The sequence below is a fragment of the Orcinus orca genome, chromosome 14, assembly GCF_937001465.1.
Source record: "Orcinus orca chromosome 14, mOrcOrc1.1, whole genome shotgun sequence".
NCBI lineage: Eukaryota > Metazoa > Chordata > Mammalia > Artiodactyla > Delphinidae > Orcinus > Orcinus orca.
Window position 1 is genome coordinate 19030176 of NC_064572.1, and position 27593 is coordinate 19057768.

General features: G+C 43.7%; 1 protein-coding gene across 5 annotated transcripts in view; it reads right to left on the minus strand.

The window, feature by feature from the left end:
* The window catches only part of CCDC6 (coiled-coil domain containing 6), a 119176-nt gene that overhangs the window by 21942 nt on the left and 69641 nt on the right, over positions 1-27593 (minus strand). For all 5 annotated transcript variants that reach the window (XR_007471155.1, XM_033406019.2, XM_004279970.3 and 2 more), the window contains exons 3-7: positions 26174-26302; positions 10736-10839; positions 8645-8805; positions 3657-3813; positions 501-601 (exon numbers count right to left, since the gene is read on the minus strand). Coding sequence is in view for 4 of the 5 variants with exons in the window: in XM_033406019.2 (XP_033261910.1) it covers positions 501-601; positions 3657-3813; positions 8645-8805; positions 10736-10839; positions 26174-26302 (652 nt within the window). In the remaining variant the exon portion in view is untranslated. The remainder of the gene's footprint in view (positions 1-500; positions 602-3656; positions 3814-8644; positions 8806-10735; positions 10840-26173; positions 26303-27593) is intronic.

The following is a 27593-nucleotide window of genomic DNA, read 5'->3' on the forward strand; positions in this document are numbered from 1 at the left end:
AACACAGGCTTTGTGTGAAGCAAGACACGCCCTGCCTGGCCATGGCCACTTCCTGGCCACGTGACCAGTAGCTACAGACCCACCAAATGACTGCTTCCTCAATTTTAACACGACGCCTGCGTTAATTATTCTGAGGATAAAAAGGAGATGAGGTATGTAGACCATAATGAGAGAACCCATAAAAGATATGCTATGGTGCATCTCAGAAATCTGCCCGAGGTTTTTGTCAAACCACCGGCACTTAAAATCATAGTCAAAGATAGTCTTTTTAAAAAGGTGTTTTAGAGTTAAGTTATTTTTTTGGTTCCAGAAAACCACCAGCTGACACTGTTTTAAAATTGCAAGCTAAGACTCAGTTGTGATAGCACTGATTATTTCTGGTGTTTTTGGACAACACGTGACCACCCTCTGTTTACAAGCTTTTCAGATGCTAGAAGGGAATGTATTCAGGGATACGTTAAATACAGCAGAAACAGAGGTAGCTGAGAACACGTACTCACCAGGTGATATCGGCCGGCTAGAACTGGGAGAAGGTGTGTAAGGAATCGGGCTGGACACAGTGCGAGGTCTTAATCCTTGTGCAGACATCTCGTTAAAATACCTAAGAGGAGTGAAGGAGATGGTTAGAGCCGTCTGCGTTGCAGTAGTTCCTAAGAAAGCTCCTATGAGAAAATGTTTGGGGTTCACATCTTGAGGTCAAACTCCTGAATGTTTAGAAATCAATGCTGCAGTGAGGAGACATGTATAATGTGGACCCCAGAGCCACGCTGTTCCACTGCTTGGCAAAGCTCTCTCCCCAGGGGCACAGGTGAGGGAATCCGGGGTGTTTTCGCTCAGGATGGAGGCCTGGTGACAGAGCTGCGTCATGCAACAGAGAGGACCAGGCTTTTCTCCATCACACTATAGCTATGTAGACATTCACCACCACTGTCCCAAGAATTAGACAAATCCACATTCTAGTGGCTACCTGTAAACTGTTACTTGACAGGCAAAACCAAACAAGCCCTCTGAGACGCATATCATCGAATTGGAGATAATGTGATCCCGTGAAATGGATGTCAATTGTCTACAAGGCAGGGCTTGCTTAACTAACAGTCACATGTTCAAATGCAGAACGTGGAACATAATAAATGACACATGGGCTGAGCACCTCTGCAGGTCACGCCGTGCCGGGTCTGACTTATTACTGGATTCGGAAGTCACATCAGGCCACACTTTGTGAACAAGCACAGAGAGCTGAGGAGGAGGAATTTCTGCTTGAGAGACTCCCTAATAAGCGATCCTTCCCAGGCCTTCTGGCCAAAGGAAGGAATGGCCACATGTGCAGGCGTTTCTATCCCAGGAAACATCGCAGCCCTGACATGCAACCAGTTCACGTGAGGAACTTTTAACACAGGTATTCCTATGCTAGTTTATTCAACTCGAAGAAAACCAGACTCCCAAGGTTTTTTTTGTTTTTTTCTTTGCTGTACGCAGGCCTCTCACTGTTGTGGCCTCTCCCGTTGCGGAGCACAGGCTCTGGACGCGCAGGCTCAGCGGCCATGGCTCACGGGCCCAGCTGCTCCGCGGCATGTGGGATCTTCCCGGACCGGGGCACGAACCCGTGTCCCCTGCATCGGCAGGCGGACTCTCAACCACTGCGCCACCAGGGAAGCCCTAGACTCCCAAGTTTGGCATGCACCTCTCAACGAGCTACCTACCACCAATGCTTCCTACTCTCTTTAGCACGCCCACCACAGTGCCACCAGGCTGGACCTCTTGCATTCTACAGCCAGGGGGGTGGCTAAGACCGCCTCTTGGTCTTTAAGGAATTAAACACACTTGTAGACATCTCAAGTGTCTGACTATTTTCTTCCTCCCAGATCTGACATCATCATTCCCAGTAGAGAGAGCCGATGTCTTTATTCAACAGCTGTACTCTACCTGGGATAATTTGACCTAAAAAGGTAAGGCAAACCTTCTGGAGTGAATACCAATCCTGGGGAAAAAAAAAAATTTATCTGGAAAGCCTGAAGTAGCTTCAGTGCTGTCACCACAGTCAGAGAAACTGTCCCTCAGAGCATGTCGTAATCAAAATCAAGCACAGGGTACTGTGTGTGTTAATACATGCTCTGCTCCATGTCTTAAGGTAGTTAAAAAAGTAGTTAATAAGTTATCTACTATTGTAGCTTATGTTTTCAATGTAATGGTTTTCAGAGGATAAGAGTTTCAGAAAGAATGAGACACTGTCAGAAGCAGATCAGTGAAATTCAGAGTTAAGGTTGATAGTTTTATGATAGAAACTTCTGAGAAAGAATCCTCTTTATTCTTTTCAAATGAGGAAGATTTTTTTTTAAAAAAACAGATCTAAGTTTGTTTTTTATAAAGTTTTTTAAATGATAAAAGTAGATCGGGAATTCCCTGGCGGTCCAATGGTTAGGACTCTGTGCTCTCACTGCTGAGGGCCTGGGTTCCATCCCTGGTCGGGGAACTAAGACCTTGTAAGCTGTGCAGTGCAGCCCAAAAAAAAGACTAGATCTTCATTATAGAAAAATTTACATTTTTCATGAAACGATAATACCACAGCAAATACTGTCCACAGCAAATTAATCAAAAGCCCCTCCCTGGTGGCGCAGTGGTTGAGCGTCCGCCTGCCGATGCAGGGGACACGGGTTCGTGCCCCGGTCCGGGAAGATCCCACATGCTGCAGAGCGTCTGGACCTGTGAGCCATGGCTGCTGAGCCTGCACGTCCAGAGACTGTGCTCTGCAACGGGAGAGGCCACAGCAGTGAGAGGCCCGCATACCACACACACAAAAAAGCCTTGTTAGCCCTCTGGATCTATTCAACAAGAGAAACAGAGTGCTGATCTGCTAACACTGCCCACATGCGTTCAAACAACGTGCTCTGGCATCGACAGCCTGTACTAGTCCTCACAGCCGTTGGCAGACCCTGGTCTGAGGCACTGGCTGCCCAGCACAGGTGGATGTTGCTTATCTTAACGATCAGCTCACTCCCAAGCACAGAGGAGGAGGGCAGGTGGGGAAGGAAAGGAAAATCTGGGTGAGCAAGGAGAACTGAGCCGTGTCCTCTAGTTAACCAAAGGATGCCTCTCTTATGCCGGCCCATTTCCCAGCGGGCCAGTGAGGGGACTTGACATTGCGACCTGAGCAGATAAATGCACTGCGTGAGTTGTGTTTTTGAAAACCAGCTGCAAAAAGGTTGAAGTTACCAAGTGTGGTAAACCAAAGCCTCTGGCTTTCAACAACTTCCACCCACCCCGCCGTGGACTCTTTCGCCCCCTGGATGTATTTGCTTCCTCAGGCTGTGCCGCACACCGCCTGCTCACCTGTACCTAGGGATTAAGATATGCGCCCATGCTCCAGGATGGGACGATTCTACGACACCTGCAAACGCTGCCTCCCGACACAAAACCCGCCTCCATGTCTGTCCCACCGAGTAATTTGGGAAAGGCCATTTTTTGTGTGTCTTTTTGTGTTTAAGGAGGACGGTCAAACTTCTTCATTTATCCCATTCTCAGCATCCGCACTGAGGCCACAGTACTCATCATTACAATAAATAAACGTCCCTGCCATCTGCTGCCTCCTCTTACAGGAGGTGAAGAGGGGCTGGAGCCTGGGCTGCTGCTTTCCCGAGGCTCGTGAGACACGCACGCACCTTTCGTCATCCATCTCTAAGCTGGACTCGCTCTCGGAGAGCTGCCGACACAGGGCCTCTCTTCTCTCCATCTCCCTCTGCAGCTTCCTCTGCAGCCTCAGGTTCTCTTCCCTCATGTGGCGTTCCTCCTCCAGATACTGCGCCATTTTCTCGGAATCTGAAAGGCCAGAGTTCTCGATTAAACCACGGTCCGTGCAGTCGCAGTACACTCTTCAAAAAGACGGTGGTCCAGCTCCTGTGCCACAGACCAAGAAGTGCTGAAAGACAGCCATTCTCACTCTCCCACACACAGATGAGATCTGGATTTCAAGTTTATCCCAGGTACCAAGGTTGACCCACGATGTGCATTTAGAAAAACATACGAAAAGCAGTGCTGTCAGGTTAGGCATCTTCCATCCTGCTTCCCTGCCTTCTAAAGTGCTTTATGTAGAGGAAGGAATGCTGGAGCTGCGTGTGGCCCGAGCAGCTCCCAGAGCTCCCTCTATACTGCTGGAGCGGAGAGGGAACGGGGTCCAGCTGGGGAAACAGACTCAGCCCACGGGGCTCCCCTCCAGGCCCCAGTTCTGCTATCTGTCAACTCCAGACACAGCGGGGTAGGTCACCTATGGGAGCACACCCCCCAGCGCACTGGGAGGTGCGGGGGTGGGGGGGGAAGTGGTTTGCACACGGAGAACCAGTGTACTCAGCGTGCTAGGTAACAGTTATACATCTTTTCATAAAACTAGAAACTGACATAACAAGCAACTTTAGATCAATATTTCAAATCAGTCTAGTTTTTGGTGTTTGTGTTACTGCTTCCTGACTTATGCACAGTCTTTCGGAGTCAGACAGCAGGTAAAGACATACATGCAGCCAGGAGCTCGGCATGGCACCGTGCTTATGACAAATACCCCTTCCTTGGGAGCTGCCCCGTATGCGGAGAGGTCTCTGCTACAGCGCCGGCCAGAGCTAACCAGCCCCAGGGCGAGACACTGGACCCAGGCTAAGCCGGCCAGATCATCCTTCCTGCGAATCTGAAATGTGGAACTGATACCTTCCTGGGGCTCTGGAATCTCGTTCTGCTGAGTTGCCTGGACCCACTGTAACCCCTGCCCTTCTGAGTGACCCTGTGCAGGACTCTGTGGCGCCCTCTAGCGTCCTTCCAGGCAATGGGAAAACATGACCCTCCCCGCTGTCCTGTGTTGTCACTAAGTATCTTGAATGCTTATCTTGGTATCTTGAATATCCTTATTTCAGAAATTCAAATGGAAATACCAACATTATTAAACACTATATTCCTGGGCCGTTTTCAATCTAACCAGAAACCCTGCTGTCTAATCCAGATGCAAAAATCACTTTAATGGAAGGCATGCTGGGAAAATATTTACAAAGTACACTTTTAATATAAATGATTTAAGTTATTTCATCCCAAATATGTCAGCAGACGGAATTTTTCACTTGCTCTACAGGCATCGCTACATTGACCTCTTGGAGTATCTACTGTTTCTAGACGAGAGGGACAGTTGTCAGAGGAGATTGCCTTTCTTTTCCATAAATAGGAAAGCTTCGCAGAACTGAGGATTCATGAGGCTTTGAGAATAATTACTTAAGAGGAAACACTGTCTTTCAAAGAAAATGGCAATCCTCTAGCATCTGGGGAAACCAGCAGGGGGATCCTTCAACAATAAGCTAACCGACAAGAACACCAGTCACCAGGGGTGATGGCTGAAAAGACCTCCTGGCGGTCTGGCAATTAACCCAGAAGCTGGAGGCACGGAGAAGGCGCCAGGCCCACAGCCTCTGGGAGTGAGAGACCCAGGCACAGATGGCTGACGCCGTGGCATTCCTTGGGTGCCCTCTGCTGGCTACCGCACACCTGACTTCAAAGGACCATAGATTTACTCTCAGGAGTCTTCCTCTTTCTCCCACAGAGAGCTCCCTAGGGCTCAGGGTCCTGAGGTTATGTTGCCCCCATCTTCAGCCATCTCACAGCAGTTAGTCAAAGACAGTGTCAACTGAGGGTGACTTATGGACAGTCTCCCAAGAGACGAGTCCTACCTGATCCCAAGGTGGCCTGTACCTTTTAAATTCCCTTTCAGGTTTATGGCTAGAAAATACTAGCCGTATTGGATGGGGTGCCCAGACCCCATCCAAACCACTTAAGTCAGAATCCCCGAGGATGAAGCCTCTCCACTGGTCTACCAAAAACTCCCCAGGGGACTCTAATGTCAGTTGAGAGCTACTGGGAGAGCGGTTCAAGTTCAGACACAGCTGGACTTGGGGGAGAGGAACCAAGTGCCCCAGGAGCTTTCAAAGTGGACAAGGTTATCCAACCTAAGGAGGCAGAGGCAGGTGGATGAGGAAAGCCATTAACTCATACTCTACACCCAACCCAAAGCTACTGTGTGCAGCTAAGTGCCACGGCCTTCCCTGTCCTCACAGAATCCAAACAGCACTTTGCAGAAGCCTCTGCTGACATCCGCAGTCTCTCCAGAGACCAAACAGTACAGTAGGAAGGAAGTAGAGGAAGTAAGATATTCTTCCCAAATTTCTTCTAAAAATGTTGTCTGGGGAACAACAAGGCAAGTCTATACCAGAAAGAAAAATATAAACTGACAGCAGTAGAAAGAGTTCAGAAAGGGGCTCACAAGACCTGTGTCTGTCCAACACAGCAAAACCTCAAAAAATATCCTAACCTAAAGCAACTAATATTTGAGAACTCCTTGATTTGTTTTCACGGAATACACATCCATTATGGTTCTCAAGCCGGGGTACATATCAGAATCACCTCTATTTAAAAAATACAGAGGACCAGGCTCCACCCCTAGAGTAAAAGCCCAGAACCCTGGATGGGGTTAGACAGGACAGTGGACTCCCCAAGATGTCTACATCCTAACCCCTGAAGCCCGTGTCCAGGTTGCCTTCCATGGCAAAAGAGACTTGCAGGTGTGATTAAATTAAGGACCTTGAGATGGGAACTCATCCTGGATTATCTGTCTGGGCCCGAGGCAATCAAGAGTCCTTACACAGGGAAGGCAGGAGGGTCAGAGGGAAAAGATGTGACAAGAAGCAGAGGTGGGAGTGGTACCAATGCAAAGGAGTCATGAGCCAGAGAATGCAGACGCTGGAACAAGCAAGGACACGGATTCTCCCTTAGAGCCTTTTACAAGGAACCAGCCCTGCTGACACCTTGATTTCAGCCCAGTGAGACCTATTCTGAACCCAGGCCTCCAAAAAACATGATATCATAAATTTGTGTGGTTTTAAATCACTAAGTTTGTGCTCATCTGTTAACAGCGGCAACAGGAAACTGACCACACTGTACTTCTTAAAGGCTCCCAGGAGAACCTTGATGCACCCATCCCAGAGGCACTACTGCACTAGAACTTGAAATCAACTTCGGAGAAGAAAACATAAAGATAAGAAGCGCTGAAATGTTAAATGCACATTTCATCTGACTCAGCAAATCCACGCCGTGGAATTTACCCTGAAGGTGTTCGTGCACAGGTATCAAACGTTTGTACAGAGATGTTCGCTATGGTTGTAGCATCACCACCCAAAGGGGTCTGTTGGTAATGGATGAGTTAAATAAGTTACAGTGTATCCATACACTCAAATGCTACAGAGCCTTTAACAGGGGGAGTGGACTCCCCTGGCGGTCCAGTGGTTAAGACTCCGTGCTTCCAAAGCACAGGGCGTGGGTTCAATTTCTGGTCGGGGAACTAGGATCCCACATGCCACACGGTGCGGCCAAAAGATTCAAAAAAAAAGGGGCAGGGGGAGTAAGGCAGCTCTGTATATACTGGCAGGGAAAAAACTGTAAGACATAGTGAGTGAAAAGAAAACTGCAAAAGGGTATGTTCATTGTGCTACTATTGGTATAAAAGAAATCTATACAGGGCTTCCCTGGTGGCGCAGTGGTTGAGAGTCCGCCTGCCGATGCAGGGGATGCGCGTTCGTGCCCTGGTCCTGGAAGATCCCACATGCCGCGGAGCGGCTGGGCCCGTGAGCCACGGCCGCTGAGCCTGCGCGTCTGGAGCCTGTGCTCCACAATGGGAGAGGCCACGAGAGTGAGAGGCCCGCGTACCACAAAAAAAAAAAAAAAAAGAAGTCTATACACACACACACACACCTGAAAAATATATTAAAAATGTGTTAATTGTGAGAACTGGGCGGCTGGGGATCAGGGGTGAAAGGGAGACTTATTTTTCCCCTGCATACCTTTCACTGTATTATCTATTCAAATAAGTTGAACGGCCTAAAAACCAAAACAGAAGAAACTCAAGTGAATGCAGAGTGACGTAATCAAGTGTCCAGAAATTAGTTCCTTTGATTTCCAAAAATAAAAAGGAGAAATTTCAAAAGCATTTATTCCTCAACCACCATGAACAATCGTTAGCTGAGGCCAAATTTCGGTAGTAAAGAAGATAAACACTGTTTTCTGCCTAATGCCCCCAAAGTACACTGAGGTCTCCTGCACTGCTTCTGTTAGCACCATCCGAGGGGTGAACACCAGGGAGAAGGTTAGAAATAGTAACACTGATATAAAATAGATAACTAATGGGGACCTACTGTATAGCACAGGGACCTCTACTCAATATTATGTAACGACCTTATACAGGAAAAGAATCCAAAAAAAAAAGAGTGGATATGTGTATATGAATAACTGATTCACTTTGCTGTACCACAGAAACTAACAGAACACTGTAAATCAACTATACTCTAATAAAAATTTATTTAAAAAAAAAGAAAGAAATAGTACCTCTGATTCTGGACCATCCTGAAATTATGTGATTTTCTAGAAGTATTCTGAACTATTTGCCCTGCCCTACTGTAATTTTTTTTTAAATAGTCTATTCCAGGATGACAGACATATAAATATGTACTAGCAATGAAACACAATATGAATTTGATTTATACAAATTCAATAGTAAATATAGGTAAAACTCTACACTTGGTAAGTGGATTAATTCTGTGGACAGACGACCAGTGACACCAAGGCTACGTACGCTGTAACTGGGCAGCTCTCAGTTGCTTCTTCAGCCTCTCCACTTCATTCTTTAAAAACCTGATGTGTCGCATCATGTTTTCTGGAGAGTCGATCTCCATGGAGATGTCTCTAGGCGATGGGGGAGCGGACACCGGCTGGTCTAATTTCTCCTGCAGGATTCTTCATTGAAAAGAAAATTCCAACAATGAAAAACAGTTTGCCTTTAAAACACAAAACGTTGATTTGATGCTCACCATCGTCTATTTAAAAAATACATGAATAAGTTCTCAGCAATCAGAAAAATAAATAAATAAAAGACAAAAACAACAAATTCTAGCCGGGAGGTTCATTAACAGCATGCCCATGTTAATCGCCCAAACTCAATGAATTGTTTGACTCCTGTGCCCATTTTCCATCAACTTCTGGTCGCCCCTACCTGACAGTCAAGTCAGGGGGCAGAGCTGAAGGAGCCACCTTCCTTTTTCTCCTTTCAAACGGCCACTGGTAATTAAGCCTTAATGAAAAAAACGTCTGTAACGCTGGCTTCTGATTATCATGCCGGAATACACTGGGCAATCAGAATGATCCGCTGACTAAATGGTCCACAGGCTTGGGTTGCAGGGAACGGCCACACTGGAGGAATTTCCTCTCAAGGCTTTCAGTTGAAACTTACAGACTATGACTCTCCTTGGAGAGTGACATCATGTAAAGAGACTGACTTCTCAATTCCCCTCCTGAAAAACCAATCCTGAAGGTATGGCAAACTGGACTGAAGGCCCTTTGCTTCAGGCCACAGCAAAGGTAACAAGAGTTAAAAAAAACAAAACCAAAATGTACTGGGTTAATAACTGGTGGTTGCCACCTTCTCTACCAATTATCATTATTTTGAAGCACATAAAACATGAATATTCTACAAAGTGACAATTTCATACTGTTCGATGCAATAATTTGGTACTTATATATATAAAACCTCCCACTGCTTTTTAAAAAGGAAGACAGACTGGCAACAGACCTCTCTGCCCCTTTTTATAAGCTGCTGGGAAGTTTCTGGTTTCGTTTGGTTTTCACCTTTTTACCTTTGAGTTTACCCAAGTGCAAACTGTGAATTACCTTCAGGCCTTGTTGAGAAACCTAGTAGGTTAAATATTGTAATGGTCCCCCCATCTATTATATGAAATCATTTTTCAAGCTTCAATTTATTAGCACTACTGTAATAAGGCAAAACACAGCTGATTCAACTACTGCTTGCATAATTCCGTATAGATAGACCTCAGATAGTCAGTTTTCTTAAGCCTGTGGTATGGCTCTATGTTGCAAATCTTGAGATGAACTCAATTTACGGATGTTTATCCAAACCAAGTACTTATGGCAAATGTCTCTGGCTAGCAAACAGAAGATCGTGGTGAAGGAGATGAATGAATATTTTCAGGGAGCTCCCTTTCTACACCCAGACACACATCCCACCCACAGAACCTCCCGCCATTATTCAAGCTCCGCTCCTCCCACCCCAAAGCACACAGTACTTAAATCTAAGGGCCCAACCGGATCTTGCACACAGGGGTTCAAGAAATATGTGCTGCTGAGTATTCCATATCCATGTATATACGTTTAACACCAAGAACCCTAACCTTAAATATGTACCAGTATTTCTTTATAGCAAGTCTTAAAACACACAGATGATCATTTTTCTATCAAAATCCCAGCCTTCCTCATGAAGTACCTTCTAGAAATGTGTGATACTTCACAGTACCCAGCACATAGCCGAAGCACTTGAGAAAATGAGTGGGGAAGCCAGTTCAATTAGGTAAAAAGCTGGAACTGCAACCATCCTCTAGAACAACAGAGGTGAACAATAGCTCCTTAATGAAATTTCTTCACAGGATTTAATACCAAACGAAAAGAAATTTTACCGGGTCAGTGAGGGAGAAGTATAAAGAAGTGACCAACAGGAGGACAGGCTATCAACATTTTTTCCACTTGTCGAATTAAAATGATGTGCATCAAGGAATTAAAATGTCCCATTGTCATTCCTCGGTCACACCCAGCAAGCTACCCCACTCCTCCAACACACACATACGTACAGAACACCGAACAGCAAGACTAAACGAACCGCTTTTCAGCTTCAAGTTTATCCATCCTTTTCCAGAGACGATTCACTAGTGCTTCCTGTTCTTGTTCCAAAGTATTTTCAAGGTCAATCTTCTCTCGTCTCAGCTGAAGGAAGGAAAACAGTTTTGCTGAGAATTGTAGACCACTTAAACTTCGTTAATTAGATTCTTTTTGATTGGACCATTAGGACCCCTTTTCATGGAGAAAACTGCAAAGGAATGGCCAATTTTCTGGCACAGATACATTAAGCGCATCTAGTTCTTAAACTTTAATTGAGAACATCGAGACAGGTTCATTCTCTGATGTTAAAGCTTAATTGCAATCTGGTACGTGAATCACAGTGGTTGCTGCAGCATTTATTCAAGGCACGTGGAAAGTCTTCCTTAAACAGGGTTTGAGGAGTTCTGCTTACTAGTTGTCCCAGGACTTAACTGGGTTTGTCCCCCCAGTCCTGCATGTAGTTCAACATTAAACCAGAAAGGTTAGAGTACTATTTATATAAATAACTCAAATACCTGAAGACAATTCTACGTAGTGGTTAATTGGTACACATAAATATGTCCTAAGATATAAAAAGCATATGCAAAAAGGATAAACGCCGAATTCACAATACAGGTTACCTACAGTGAGGTAGGGAAGAAGGAAAATTTGATTTGGGGGGGTGGGGTGGGCAGTTGCAGAGGGAACCCCGAACTGCATTCTACTTCATAAAAAGAAGCAATACACGGAAGCAATTAATTTAATCCACTAATGTAAAGCAATATGCAAATATAGAGAACAATGTCAGACACTGGTTAATAGGGATGATATAACAGGGAACTAAGGAGTCAGAAATGTCTGCCCTCAGGGGCCTTACCTTGTAGTGGGGGCCAAGACAGTAAACGAAACAAATTACAGACTCTGGTAGAGGGTGAGAGAGAGAGGAAGAGAAAGAGGGCTAGTGAGGGGGGTAGAAAGTGCCACGATGAACAGACTTCACAGAGCCGGGGAGAGGGAATGTGTGATATCATTCTTTGTATTTGTCTATATGCTTGAGATGTTAAGTAACTTTAACAGGAATCTTTTTTAAAAGGGGGAAAAGGTTGTGTTACTGCCCCATGCTGTCTCTTCAACCAATAGCAATTTACCTTTTCAATCACAGGCTCAACAAATTATTTTCGATTGCACAGCTGTAAAGACGTCGAAGTAGCAGAGTTCGTATCCTTTTAGCAGGTTATTTCTCTTTGATCAAAGATCCCTATATATACAGTAAAGAGAGACCAATTCCCTGGACAAAAGGTAGTCTTTTAAAGCAACCAGAGCAGACAGACCTTACTGCACAAGTGAATGAGCCAAGATCACACAGAGTCAACTGGAAACACAGCCTCGGTACACTTTCTTCGCATGGGAAAAGGCAGAGGAGTCACACCGAGTCGGAAGCATTCTGTGCTGAAGCTTGAAGCCGCCTAGTGCACAAATGCTCTTCAAGATATTAAACAGTTCCTACCCGCAGCGAGGAGGAGAAACCCAGGAACACCTCGCAGAACTCCTAAGAACCTTGGCGATCCTCTGACCACATTTTGGGCCAAGCTTTGAAGTACAATTCACAGCCATTTATTTAAAGAAACAAAACGCCATGGCATTTACCCTTTAAGGACTCTATTCCCAGGTTTAACTAAAACATGAAAGGGGGTACTTGGTAGGTGAGAAAAAAATTCAAGCAAGGCATCATTTCGTAGTAGAGATGCCTGGTAGAAACTTATGCCCAACGACTTTTAATTTTAGAGTCATCATGCACCATGCTAATCAGTAACCCTGAAAAGCCAAGTCAAGACAAAGCTCTCTTTGACCACGTATAACTGACTTGGCGTGTGGCTTTGAGTAGGTACTCACCTGCCCTCATCTACGCTGGCCTTGATGACGGCCGAGGTCCCTTCCGGGGCCACCCACTCTATCATTCTCTGTCAGTCTCAAGAGGGCAGCTGTCTTCAGTCTGAACTAGCTCCGTAAGAGATTTTCAGAGCCAGAAGCAGCAAGAGAAATCATCTAAATCCACCCTTTCATTTAAGAGCTGAGGACACCACTGGCCCGGGAGATGGTGTGACTCAGGAAAAGTGATGGATGCTGCCAGGAGAGGAATGGGTATCAGTCACCATGGTGACCAAAAGAGTTGGGTCCCACCCAACCAGCGAGTTCAGAGCACCTTGAGGGGCAAGTAGGATTTGGGGTAAATTATCCAATAATACTTGGGAGTAGCCGAGTCGGGGTAGCTTAGTGAGTCCGAGAGTATGCAGGAGCAAATAAGAGAGCAGGAAAAACAGGAGTTGAAAACAAACACGAATCTCAGCTTCTTTTTGGTACCTGTTGGTAGAGCTACCAGCTATCAATTTGCTGCCCACTTCAGTGAACCAAGGCCTCCTGGGGGTGCCACTTGGGCTTGCTGTACCAGTTTGCTCTACTAATTTGTTTCCGTGAAGCAGGCAACACAGGAAGCCCAGCGCGGCAGCTTGGATTTGGGTGTTTCATTACACAGGCTGGCAGTGCTATGGGAGTCCATATTCTCTCTGGCCTTAGAAACAACAGGGCTTCCAGTCTTGTTTTTTCAGCTAAAAAAATCTTAACTTTTCAGCATTGCTGAGGAGCTCTTACACTAAAGACCAGAGAAGTTAGAGGAAACGGTACTAATTATGATCATGATTAATTCCCCCTGAAGTTTTTTATCAGAGCTGCCCTTCCATCTCCTGTCCATCTAATCCCACAGCCTAAAAAGAGTCCACACCAGTACTATCAGTTCGGACAGAAGTAGATTTTCAGTGCTTGCATTGCCCTGAGATCAAACAACCCTCAAATCTGACGGTATACGTTAAATTTACAGCGTGCAAAGTCAGAAATTCCTGCTGGAATGGAAACAGCAGCCCAGCGCTGCATTCCTTGCCTGTGCAGATGATCTTTTCTGTGCTGGTCTCCATCTGTAACACTCTCCCCCATCTCCTTCCTCGTAATAGCTAACGGCCTTTTTAACTCAGTGTTCGTGCAACAGGCACCTACTCTCTTCCATTGCCAGACATTAAATTCTCAGGCTAACCCAAGCCCCTTCTGACTGCATAGTCTGTGAGCACGCGGCAGCAACGGATATAGTCGATTCGTAGAAGATTTATTTGAAAGGCTGCTTTGTAATTAAGTCAGGTCACTGGCCTCCCAGCCAAACTCTTTACTCCTCTTCAGTAGCCCTTCCTCCCACTGAAAGTTAATTAACGTGGCCCCAAGAGTTGTTATTATATTCCCCAAATAAATACACGACTTCTTTAATGGATAAACTTAGAGTGTAAAAAGAGAGCTGTCTGTCTGAATTCACAGCCCACCCTAGCTGTGTCTTTGCAGTGGGCAGACACTCACCACTAAAAAGGCAGAAAAAGGGGGCAGCCGAGAGACGGCTCCCAACACCATCGCACTTCTCTCTCAGCACAGCATTTTCCCATTTAAAGAGAGCCGTGATGCTGGGCTTGGGGGAGAGGTGGCGGAAGGGAGTACTTGGCCAAAAAAAAAGCCTGATGAGAACTTTACCATGACCTCTGCGCTCAACGATAGAATTTTGAAAGGTTTTAGTGCACCTTTTCAAGCTACTTGGTTTTAGCCTAACTGCCATATTATCATCATTTCTATGGGAAAATATGTTGAACCCCAAACATCTGACTGAAAAAACGAATTCTGGAAGGCAGCCCATGACAACTAATCCACGTAAGGGCTACCATATACACGGAACAGAGACACAAAGTTTGTTACAACGTACGGCAAAAAGTACTTAGAATGATGGTGATACAAGAGGTGTACACCAGATGTAAGAAATAGCAGAGTACTCTAAGACCTACGTTGACCAAACTCTTATTAGTTGGCTAATTGTTTTTTGTTTTTTTAAAGAGATAGGGGTTAATCCTAAGAAAACAAATGGGTGTGGGGATTAACACAATCCCCCCAAACTTTCCAACTTAGGTAGCATCTGAGAGCCATTAACAGTTCAGCCCGATTTCCCATCAATTTATTACATAATACCATAGATGTCCAAAGTGGGGACCTTGGAGGTATATCAGAATCACCTGGGAAAATAAAACATACAATATTCAAAACATGACTAAATCAAAGTCAGAAAAATGAATGCAGTTTCTGTAATGGACTGAATGTTTGTGTCCAAAATTCACATGGTGAAGCCTAAATCCCCAGTGTGACGGTGTTTGGAGGTGAGGCCTTTGGGAGGTGACTGGGTTTAGCTGAGGTCAGGAGGGTGGGACTCCCATGACGGGATTAGTGTCCTTTCTAGTCATGAGCGACCCTGCAGCTTGCTGCTCTCTGCTCTCTACCAACTGAGGACACACACAGTCAGCAGTCGGCAGAACTCCATCGAGCTAGCACCCTGATCCTCGACCTCCAGCCTCCAGAACTGTGAGAAATAAATTTCTGTTGTTTATAAGCCAGTCTGTGTTGTTAAAACAGCCCAAATGGGCTAAGACAGTTTTGTTTATACTGCAAGAGTAGAGACAGTAAAAGATATTACCTCATTCCATCCTACTTTGCCAATACATCTAAGTTAATCATAGTTTTACTTATATATAGGAAAGAAGTGACTAATAGGATTCATGAAGGGGCTATTAAAACATACCACATGCAAATGATGTGAAAAGCACTGAAATCATGCACAATGGTCCTTGCTCTGTGGTAAAGGTCCCTCACTAATTAAAGCAACAGAGACAAGTAAAGTAAAACTTAAACACTGCCTCTGCTGGTGTAGCAATCAGCGGAATTTTACTTAGCCCTGGCAGTTTTCCTAGGCTGGAAGACATCTGACCTTTGCCTTCTGGAAAACACATATATATCTTTAAGAAATCAAGCAGCCAATTTGTGTTATAGATGAGACAGGTGTTCATAGACTACAGAGCTCCCAAGGTACCTATTTGATCAATCAAGTGCATATGGTTTCAGAATTAAAAACAAGTTCTAGTTCATCGCCACTGGCTTGTGTAATGTTGAGCCCAGAAAGAGCCAATGGAAGTTCATCAGTAAGGAGCAAGAGAAAAGGAGAGAAAGGATGATCACTTTCAAGTCTAGGTGGTCAAAAATTACAGTTCAAAAGAAATATATCTATGTGCATCAGAAATATACTGACAGGGGGACTTCCCTGGTGGCACAGCAGATAAGATTCTGAGCTCCCAGTGCAGGGGCCCGGGTTCAAGCCCTGGTCAGGGAACTAGATCCCACAGGCATGCCGCAACTAAGAGTTCGCATGCCACAACTAAGGAACCAGCCTGCTGCAACTAAGAAGCCTGTGGGCCACAACTAAGGAGCCTGCCTGCCGCAACTAAGACCCAGTGCAACCAAATAAATAATTTTTTTTTTTTTTTTTGCAGTACGCAGGCCTCTCACTGTTGTGGCCTCTCCCATCGTGGAGCACAGGCTCCGGACGTGCAGGCTCAGCAGCCATGGCTCACGGGCCCAGCCGCTCCGCGGCCATGTGGGATCTTCCCGGACCAGGGCATGAACCCGTGTCCCCTGAATCGGCAGGTGGACTCTCAACCACTGCGCCACCAGGGAAGCCCATAAATATTTTTTAAAAAGAAAAAGAAATATATACTGATAGAAGGAATTTCCTGGTGGCCCAGTGGTTAGGACTCTGCACTTTCACTGCTGAGGGCCCAGGTTCCATCCCTGCTCTGGGAACTAAGATCCCACAAACCACGCGGCACGGCCAAAAAATGAAAGAAAAAAAAAATACTGATAGAGAACAGAAAAAGATGCAAAAAAAAAAATCATGAAGAACTATATAGCAAGATAAATAGGGTCGGCCCTTGGGTGAAAGTAATGTTGGTGGTAATTATCTTCCTACCTTTTCCAGCTCCCACCCAATTTTTTTTTTTTTTTTTTTTTTTTTTGCGGTACGTGGGCCTCTCACTGTTGTGGCCTCTCCCGTTGCGGGGCACAGGCTCTGGACGCACAGGCTCAGCGGCCATGGCTCACGGGCCCAGCCGCTCCGCGGCATGTGGGATCCTCCCGGACCAGGGCATGAACCCGTGTCCCCCGCATCGGCAGGCGGACTCTCAACCACTGTGCCACAGGGAAGCCCTCCCACCCAATTTTTTAATGAACATTTACTATTTTTATAACAAAAAAATTTAAAGACATCTAATCTTAAAAATTAACAATTTCCTAATAGTACATCCATTAATTTAGGATATTAATTCACATATCTAAAATACAGAGTGAACCAATAAACTCTCAGAGGAGAATTGATAGTGAAGGCTTAGCTATCTGGAAGACAGAATTTTCCAGATTGCCAAGAGTTAACTTTCTTTACCATAAATTATAACTTTTTTCTTCTCAAACACTGTGTTACCATAAAAATTAGATTTGTTCTTTGAAATGGACAGAACTTCAGGATACTATTAAAACCCCGTTAATATTTAATATGTGAAAATAACACTTTCATAGTTTACCAGCTCAGTAAATTTTGCTTTTGTTCAATGACACTGAAAATGAAGGTCTTTTATGCAATAGATACATATATAATTAGTCAGATTTATATGGTTTCTGAGCTCAAGTTTTTATCACTTTGACATCAGCACAGTATTATACAAATGTGCATAATGGGTTCATAATTCCAGGGGACTCTTTTACCAAATAATTACCATTGGTGGAAAGCAGGTTTCAAAGTCTGGGGTGTAAACTCTTTTGCTACATCAAGAGCACAGTGGAGAAATCCTGGGGAAAGAACACATACCATAGTGCATGTTGCAAATACACTATCACATCAAGAAAAAATATCAATAGCAGTTGTTTGGGGAGGACTGTAGTCTAGGTAATTTTTTTCATGTTTGTACTTCTGTGTTTACATTTACCGCATTTTCTTGAAAGAGCAATGGATTACTTTTACAATGCAAATGCTTGATTAAAAAAGTTTTCAAGGGCTTCCCTGGTGGCGCAGTGGTTGAAAGTCCGCCTGCCGATGCAGAGGACACGGGTTCGTGCCCCGATCCGGGAAGATCACACATGCCGCAGAGCGGCTGGGCCCGTGAGCCATGGCCGCTGAGCCTGCGCATCCGGAGCCTGTGCTCCACAACGGGAGAGGCCACAACAGTGAGAGGCCCGCGTACCACAAAAAAAAAAAAAAAAAAAGACTAGCTTATGTCCTCAAAGACAACGCACATGCAGACTGCCAAAATCCCTACTGTTCCCCTTCCCAGTAACAAAGAAGAGGGATTCCACTTCACGTCTTCTGCAGGAACTCTCTTCTGTGTTCTCGGCATCTCTACTCCATGCAACCTGTATCTACATTTTACTGCATTATCTTCTCTCCCATTTCTGTCTCCTCTCACATCCCTGCTTCCCTGCAACAAGGCTCGATTTAGATTTATCCAGCCCATGTGTGTTAATTAACAAACAATTAAACCAAATGCCAAGGAGCTTCAGGTCCTTCTCAGTTGGTTACGCGGGAGGGGGGAATCCTGCTGCAGTAGTAATGCTGTTCCCCTAAGCACAGCTCGGCACAGGGCATCCCTCGTCACTGTCCACAGGTCCACTGGCTTCCCTGGACCAGGCTCCATGAGGCCAGGGACCCGACGTCATCTTTCTTAGCAGAGTTTGTGGCAGACAACAGTCATGTTAATAAAGGTGTGTTGAATTAACGCAGAATGTGTGCCACACAAGTGCAGCATGGACAAAAAAGACAGTCACACAGATCCGTGGATTAAAGAGATGGATAACCAGATCAAGGAAGGTGGTGAGACGTTTGAGGCTCAAATAATATGTATGCTCATTTTCCTGGAAAATGGGGAGGGCAAAGTACCACAGAAATTAGATGAACACTTTATTAATGGCAGCACAATTTTTGGAGCGCTTACTATATGTGAGTCACCAGGGATACAGGGGTGAGGTTAACATCGTACCTTCCCTCCTTTACCTTATGAGGAGCTCACAGAAACGAAATGATTTAATTGTTAATTGCTGTTTGTGTACCAAGTGGTACAGGAAAAGGACAGAACGTCATGGAAACACTTTGGAGCACAGACCCCAAAGTGACTAGAGGAGCAAACTGGGTAACAGTTAAGTAGGGATGGGGCAGGGGAGGGAGAAAATGGGCCAGGCAGAGGACACAGATCCATGGAAACCTGGGGGCAGGAAAGCACTGGGCACATCAGAGCATGATTTTTAAACTGCAGGTTGTGACCCACTATTGGATTAGGAAATTAGTTCAAGTCACTTGTCACCTACATTTTGCTAAAAACGAAATAGGATTGAACAGAAAATCAGTGCAAAGCACATAAGCAAGTGTTTCACAGAACTTGTCCCAGTCATAAATACAGTTACAAAAACATCAGTGTACTGGGTCACCATGTAAACTTATTTACTGCTGTGCAATCCACATGGGAACAATTCTGTGCAGGGGAACAAAACTTGCCACCCCAAAATAGGTCTATTTGGCACAAGGATTAATTTAGGCTGATTGTGACATAGAGAACAGACTGGGGGGTTGCCAAGGTGGGGGAGGGGTGGAGAGGGATGGGCTGGGAGTCTGGGATGAGCAGATGCAAACTGGTATATACAGAACAGATAAACAACCAGGTCCTACTGCATAGCACAGGGAACCGTATTCAATATCCTGTGACAAACTATAATGGAAAAGAACATGAAAAAGAGTGTATATATATGTATAACTGAGTCACTTTGCTGCACAGAAGTAATTAATACAACATTGTAAATCAACTATACTTCAATTTTTAAATAAATAAACAAATAAATGATTTAGGCTGATACTTTTTAAGGCCCCAAAGAATCAGGAGGAAACTTTGACCTTCCCCCTAACTGCCTAAAAGAATGTAGGTAGAGGACCTGTTCCAGAAAGGGAGCTATCACCATGATAACGGTAGCATGACCTAGGTATGTAGACTAGGAGGAATCCAGCAAAGCCTGTTTGTTGAAATTCCTCTCTGTGTCCCACTGTCTCTGCCTAGCAAACATTTGTTTGCCCAATGTTTGCTTTCCCCTCTGCCTGTCAACTGCCTTCCTCTCCTCCTCTGAAGTTCCAAACCTCTGCCCACAACATCCTCTTTTGTCTTTAGTGCTGAAGACAGTGTTAAAGTGAGGGCTTCGACAATTTTGACGAATTTTCTCTCCCACGTATACATGTCATTAAACTTCTGTTGATTTTCTCTGCCAGAAAAACCTAGAAGGGAAGAGGATAATTTCTCCTTCCCCGACAAGACAAATGAAAGAACTTCAATAGGGATGGAGCGTGAGGAGAGGCAGAATGGAAGATTTATCCCCCCAACAAACCTACAAGTTAGAGAGTACGTCTGTTCACAGAAGAGATCAAATCGCTGGCCTGACGTCACACAGCTTATTCAGGTGAAAGGGAGATATGAACCCAAAACTACAGGGGCTGAGATACTGTCATTACACGTAGATGCTAATAAATAAAATGACCATTCCAATCCTAAAGCCAACCTTTAGAAATGGGTGTCTGTGTTTTGGGATGAAAGGGTATCTCCAATAAGAAAATACACCCCAAATTCTAGAAATAACTGAGAAAACTTTACTGGGTCAACCACAGAAGAAAAGAGTAAGAGGTCTAGTACATGACAGGCATCCCTGTTCGTCATTAAGTGTTAGCTGAATTACATGACTAATTCTCCAATTCATTCCAGATTTTTCTACTGTACTAGCTAATAATAGTTAAGTGTCAAATCCACCTGTTTATGGCTGTTTTCTTCTTTCCTATAACTTTCTGTGCAAAGTGCACAGAAGGTTCTCACATCTGCTGAGCTGAACTTCACTTAATAAATAAGCTAATTTGTGCCCTTTCATGCTAGTTATCCTCAGGAGAAGGAAAATCCTTCCTAGTTGACAGAACACATTCTGATGAAGAGTTCTTGACACTTAGAGAATATTTTAAGTTCGAAATGTTCTTATCACCTAAATGTAACAGTGACCACATGTCGGAATAGGCAGTGCCCACCAGTGTGTGTTAGAAAGAGCCCTTAAGAGTACTAAAGTCATATTGACTAAAGTAATCCAGTTTATCAGACTAATTATTAGTGCTGCAAAGACCTCCTAACGTTACAGTTTTCTGAACATGCTTTTTTACATCTGCTTATAAAGTATCTTTTGGAGTTAAACATTCAGAATGCTAAGATGTGTGACTTGAAGAAAGCCTCTTGATCTCCCTCTGGGTTTCCTTCTCTGAAAAAGTGTGAGCAGGTATGAGCAGGCTGGGCCACCTACAGGCCAAGCTGGTCCATTTTCCTCCCAAGCCTGCTTCCTAGGCAGCAAGTTCTGGAGGAAGAGGAAACGGGTGCAGGTAGCTGTGGTTCCAAAGCCTGGGCAGATCTGATGCCCCTGCCCCTGGATTTCCTCGTGATTTCCCCACTTTCTCACATCCCCATAAGGGGCTGGGGACAAAGTAACGACAGAGTAGTCTTCCCCCGCGATGTGGCCTTCCAGCTCTACAATTCTATGAATTCTCATCCTGCAAAACACCGACAGAACCACTGATAGCCCAGAGCCCTTGATGATCAAGCTGGTAACATTCCCTTCTTAAAGAATGAAAAGATCTCAGATTCTAAGAGAAGAACAAATGCTATCTGACTAATTCGAGCGTCCATGCCGAAGGCCTGACTTTTGGTGAGATTAACTTAAAATTAGGCCTCCAGCACGTGAGTTAATTGGAGCCCACCTTGCAAGGAGTCTAAGACTTAGTCCCAAACCCAAATAAGTTCTGCTTTACAGAGAATAGGCAGGTGCCTTCTTTTTCTTTCTTTCTTTTCTTTTTTAATTCATTCATTCATTCATTTATTTTTGGCTGCGTTGGGTCTTCGTTGCTGTGTGCGGGCTTTCTCTAGTTGCAGTGAGCAGGGGCTACTCTTTGTAGCAGTGTGCGGGCTTCTCATTGTGATGGCTTCTCTTGTCGCGGAGCACGGGCTCTAGGCACGCAGGCTTCAGTAGTTGTGGCACACGGGCTCAGCAGTTGCGGCTCATGGGCTTAGTTGCTCCGTGGCACGTGGAATCTTCCCAGACCAGGGCTCGAACCCGTGTCCCCTGCATTGGCAGGTGGATTCTTAACCACTGCGCCACCAGGGAAGTCCCCAGGTGCCCTCTTAAAAACCGTTACAACCTAAGCTACACCTTCAAAACAAACAGGTATGGCCAACATGAATCCCTGGCAGAGGCCTTCCAATACCCCTTCTGCAGGTTCAACCCATTAGGTTCAAAATATAGATGATTTTTTTTTTAGTTTCTTTTTATTTTGAATTGAAGTATAGTTAATTAAAGATGTGTTTGTTTCAAGTGTACAGCAAAGTGATTCTGTTACACACACATATATATATGCTTATTTAAAAATTAACAGCAGCAGCTACCTTATGTTGAGTGCTTACGTAGCAGGCATTATGCAAATCACCTTACACTCTCATTCACTGTACCTGACACAGGTTTGCTATTATTGCCATTTTACAGATAAGGAAACTGAGGCTCAGAAACGGACTGGTTGAGACAACTAGATGCAAAAGAATGAATTTGGATCCTATTTTACACCACATATAAAAATTAACTCAAAAGGAATCAAAGACCTAAATGTAAGCACCCAAAAAAGACGAGGTATATCTTCGTGACTTTGTATTCTAAGATATGATACCAAAACACAGCAACCAAAGAAAAAAATTAATAATTGTACTTCACCAGAATTAAAAAAGCTCTATGCTTCAAAGGACACGCTCAAGAAAGTGCAAAGAACACGCACAGAAAATGAGAAAATATTTGCAATGATGTATCTCATAAGGGACTTGTATCTTATAAAATACATATATGTATAAGAATATATAAGGAACTCTTATAATTCCATAAAAAAAAGACCTTGAATAGACATTTCTCCAAAGAAGATATACAAATGGCCAAGAAGCACCTGAAAATATACTCGACATCATTAGCCTCAGGGAAATACAAAACCACAATGTGATGCCGCTTCCCAGCCACCAGGATGGCTGCAATAACATGGTGCAGCCACTTTGAAAACTGTCTGGCACTTCCTCCAAAAGATAAACAGAGAGTTGGCGTGTGACCCTGCAATTCCATTCTAATTTCCAAGAAAAATTCAAACACATGTCCACGCAAAAAATCGTACACGAATGTTCACAGCAGCATTACTCATAATAACCAAAAGGCTGAAACAACCTAAATGTCCAGCAAAGGATGAATGGATAAACAAAATGTGGTACATCCATATAATGGATTATTACTTAGCCAGGAAAAGGAATGAAGTACTGATATATGCTACACCGTGGATACAAATATCATGCTAAGTGAAAGAAGGCAGTCACACAAGACCACACACTATACGATTCCGTTTATAGGATGTGTCCAGAATAAGCAAATACACAGAGACAGAAAGTAGAGTAGTGGTTGCTTAACGGGATTAGGGGATTGAGTGACAAGGTTTATTTTGAGGTGATGAAAATGTTCTAAAATGGATTTTGGTTATGGTTACACAACACTAAATATACTAAAAACCATTGCATTGTACGCTTTAAATGGATGATTTGGAATGGTATGTGAATTATAACTCAATAAAGCTGCTACCAAAAAAATAAATAATTAAGATATTCAGCAGAGGAAAGAGGTTCACATCTGGTTCCATTCAAGTCCAATACCCAGACCCTGAACCTACCCTACACCGCCTTTCAAAGTACAAATGACAGCTCTTCAGGCACCTGTCTAAATCCACACTTTATTTAAACTCTTCCAACAAAGCAGCGGCAAGGCACGGGACACATAGGATAATTGTCTTCAAATAGCTTTTAGTTTTAAAAATATGTTTATTGTCAGATAGAAGAGCCAAGGCATGTACTACACACATATATCGTTATAATGCATAGTACAGCACATGCCTTGGCTCTTCTGATAATAATTTCAGTATAGGATATATTATATTATATAGACTACGAGGTATCGTAAATATTAGAATACAGATGATAATCCCAAGAGATGGCCACAAGAGAGGATCAGATCACATCCATGGAAACATGGAAGACATTTATTTCTACAGTAGAGCAAAACAAACATTCCCCCCTAAACACCGACTAAAATTACTTGTAGTTAAAACAAATAAATTCCCCAACATATAATCATCCTAGACATACCCAAAAGAAAGCGGGGAAAGTTTTAGGATGGTGTTACTTTCCTCCATCTTAATTAAAATGAGGACTTGTAATGGTCTATATGGGAAAAGAATCCAAAAAAAGAGAGGATATATGTACATGTATAACTGATTCACTTCGCTGTACACCTGCAACTAACACAACATTGTAAATCAACTATACTCCAATAATTTTAAATAAAATAAATATAAAATAAAAAATATAAAATAAAATATAAAATAAATAAAATATAAAATAAGGACTTGATATCCCAGATCTGAGGATAATTTCTAGTTTAGGGCTTTGCAATGCACACATTCCATTGTGGAAATCCATTTCTTTGGTGCTGAGGTCTGAAAGAAGCCTTAGAGTGGACTAAATCATTAACTTTGGGAGAATGTATGCCTTTGGGCCTCATTTTAAAAGCATTTAGTCACTAAAGTTTCCAAAGAGCCTTAAGACCGTGCAGCCATCCATCCTCTCTCCCAGGGACAGTAGGATCAGTCAACCCTTCTCTTTCTGACTCTAGGCCACTACCTCCACCTTGTGGCCACAACTAAACTGTGGGGGTCAGAGCTCCAAAGTCTCCTCAAGGAGCCTGTAAACAAACACAAGATAGAAGCTACTTCCGTTATTGACAGCCATCACAGGGAAGGTGTTGACCAAGTGAAGTTCTCACAATACTAACCACTGTGAAAATTTCACCTGGCCACTTGGTTAACTCTTGATTAACAAGTACCAGTAACGAGTTCTTGGTATGTCAGGGACTTAAACAAGAATCTTCAAAACTTTAATTGGAAAGAACTGGCTATTGCCTACCCTGGAAATTAAACAGGTGAACTTTGGAACAAAATGCTTTAAGCTGGAGGCAGGGTCGGGGTGGGGGTGGAGGACGTGGGGGAGTTTTCTAAATTTAGAAATTGCATCTGAATTCCAAAGAGGACGGGTAAGAATCGATTACTCTGGATATGTGTAAAACAGCCAACCCTTGGAAATGAAGCTTTTTTGTTCTTTAACCTAGAAGGAATGGAAAAATTTCCAAGGCCATTATTCATAGTCTTAGAAAACCCAGTGACGTTCCACCCTTTGATATAGGTAGATACAAGAATAACACAAAAACCAAAAGTCAGTCCAATTAGTTTAAAACAAACCCTGGCTTCCTCTCAAGCCTGACATTCCCGTCACGGTTTCAGTCTCAAGTACAATGATGAAATGAGAATGGTCCCGAGGGTGATTCAAGAACCAGTCAGCATGGAGTAAGATGCACAGAAAGATCCTAAAATTGGGATAACTCAGACAACTCTGCATGAAGAGCTTGGCCAGATCATCGAAGTGGTAATTGGGATCTGCATCGCAAAGAACTAGAAAATGTGAATACGCTGAATTTGACACGGAGACCAGGTGGCAGTAGACTACGGTCAGCCTCTTCTAACTCTGGGGAAAGAGCGTGGGGAAAAGCGCTAGGAGCTTCTGTCTGACACCCCAACTTGGAAGGACTGATAATGGCGGTCCACGATTCTGTGAGTTGGCAAATAAGGACCAGCCTGGCCTCCTAAGGCAAGACCTGTGCTCAAATACCAACGTCTACCAAGGGTAATGGCCAAAGAAACTGTGCGCTATCACCTTCCGCCTTCTGTACCTTTTTAAGCTTGCCACACCTGACTTTAGTTTGTGCTTCTCTGTTTGCAAATGGAAAACCTGGGCCCAGAGAAGTTAATGAAGTTAATGCAAGGTCACAAAACTCATCAGTGGCTGAACCAGGACGTACAACTAAGTCTAGGGCTCCATACCCGTATCAACAAATCTAGGTGGGAAAAGACAGGGTTCATATAAGGTTGCTAATAATTCAAAGACAGAAAATGCTAACTGTTCTGAAGAACGCTTGAAAGAAAAGTTTTAGTTCCATAGCCACACTGTCTCAGGAAATTTCACAGAAACGATCCTGTGGTTAAAAACATATTCTTCCCCCTTTTGCAAAAGGAACCTAACATTTCCTGCCTATAAATCAGTACATCACAACGTATCTCCTGAAACTTTATTAATTGTGGTTAAGAAAAGCACAAGTGTGTGAAAGAGTGAGCAGGTGCTATGCAGATCTGCCAATGTGTACTTCAGAGAGGAAGCCGCCACTGTGGGAAGAAAAAGTTGAAAAACATTTTTCACTGACATTCCTCAGGCCCTCTTAAAGCTTGAGAGAACAGTTGATGATATGAGAAATATATATATATATATATATATATAACTATAACGATCCTAAAAAGGGTACAGAGAGAACTATACATTTTTACCTGTTCTAACGTAAGCTGCTTAGAAATGGTATCGTTCTCCAGTTTCTTAATTTTCTTCATCAGTTTGTTGACCTGGAATTCCTGTTCCTGCTCGAGGTGCTGTTCTAGCTCAGCTTTCTCATGCTGCAACTGGAAAATGAAAAAACACAGATGTGGAAAGCAAGACACTCAAAAGCCATGGGAACAGCGGCTCCGAAAGCTAGTTAAACCGAGTATATCATAAAGTTACATTAGTCATTTCTGCTCATATGTCCAAGTGTACACCTAGTAACTTGCTCCTGATTCCTCTAACTTATAACCAAAAATTATAGTGCACAGTCAGAGGCACTTGATCTTAGTGAAAAGGCCAAGAAATGACAGGGCAAATATATCAGAGCATCAAACCATGATTAAACACCGATTTCCATTTTTAAGAACATGTAAGTGGTTATCTCTGTAGGGAACAACTGGGGATGAGGAAAGGAAGAAAACTTACTTTCCAGCATATATATAACCCTTTGGTACTCTTAAATTTTTATACCATGAGCATAAAAATTACTAAAAAATAGAAATTTTGCAACTGTTGGTTTTTATTGAATGAATTACAGTTTACTTGCATTTATACAATGTGTGGAGAGAGGGAAGAGATGCTACAATCACAAAAAATACTTAGTAAATTATTCTGAATGCTGTTTCCCAATGTACTAAGTAAGCATGCTTGGCAAAAATAAGTACAAATAATTAACTTTCTGTAATGAGACCAAACATCACACCTCCTACATCTTTCCTAAAAAACCAAAAGGCAAGGCCTCTTACTTATGAAATTAAAAGATAAGGTTATGGTGCTGCTGCAAAAGAAATTAAAAAAAAAAATGTACTCCAACCTTCAAAACCAAAAGAGAATAAAAGAAATTCAGTGGACACACAACGACTGGGGTTCTCATGAATCACTGTGCATTATTTCTAAGGTTCTCAGCTGGGAGGGGCTGTTGATTCATGGTAGGGGGGGAAGGGAATGAGAGCCACAGGGCCTGGTATTTTCAGAACCATGGACAGATTAAGCAAAAACTACTAAGAACAATAAAGCACACCTAGCTGGATTGTGGGGTCTAAGATGACACCACTCCCTAATTCTACCTTCAAAACCATTTCCTCAGGCAGGCAGTGCATACCAGGCTCATCACACGTGTTAGGCAGGCATGATCACCCCCATTTCATATGTGACGAAACAGGTTAATGGATCAAGGTAATTCATCTGTAAGGCGGCAGAGCTTGGGGCCCTGCTCTGAACTCTAAACCAGAGTTCTCCCACCGGATCCTGAGCAATCCTCAGAGGGGCTGGCTTCACACTCCTCCATCCACAAGTGCCTAGTGTGCCCTTGGCATTCGCAAGGTCAAATGACTGAATGTAGAAAACAGTGAGCCATATATGCCCACCCAG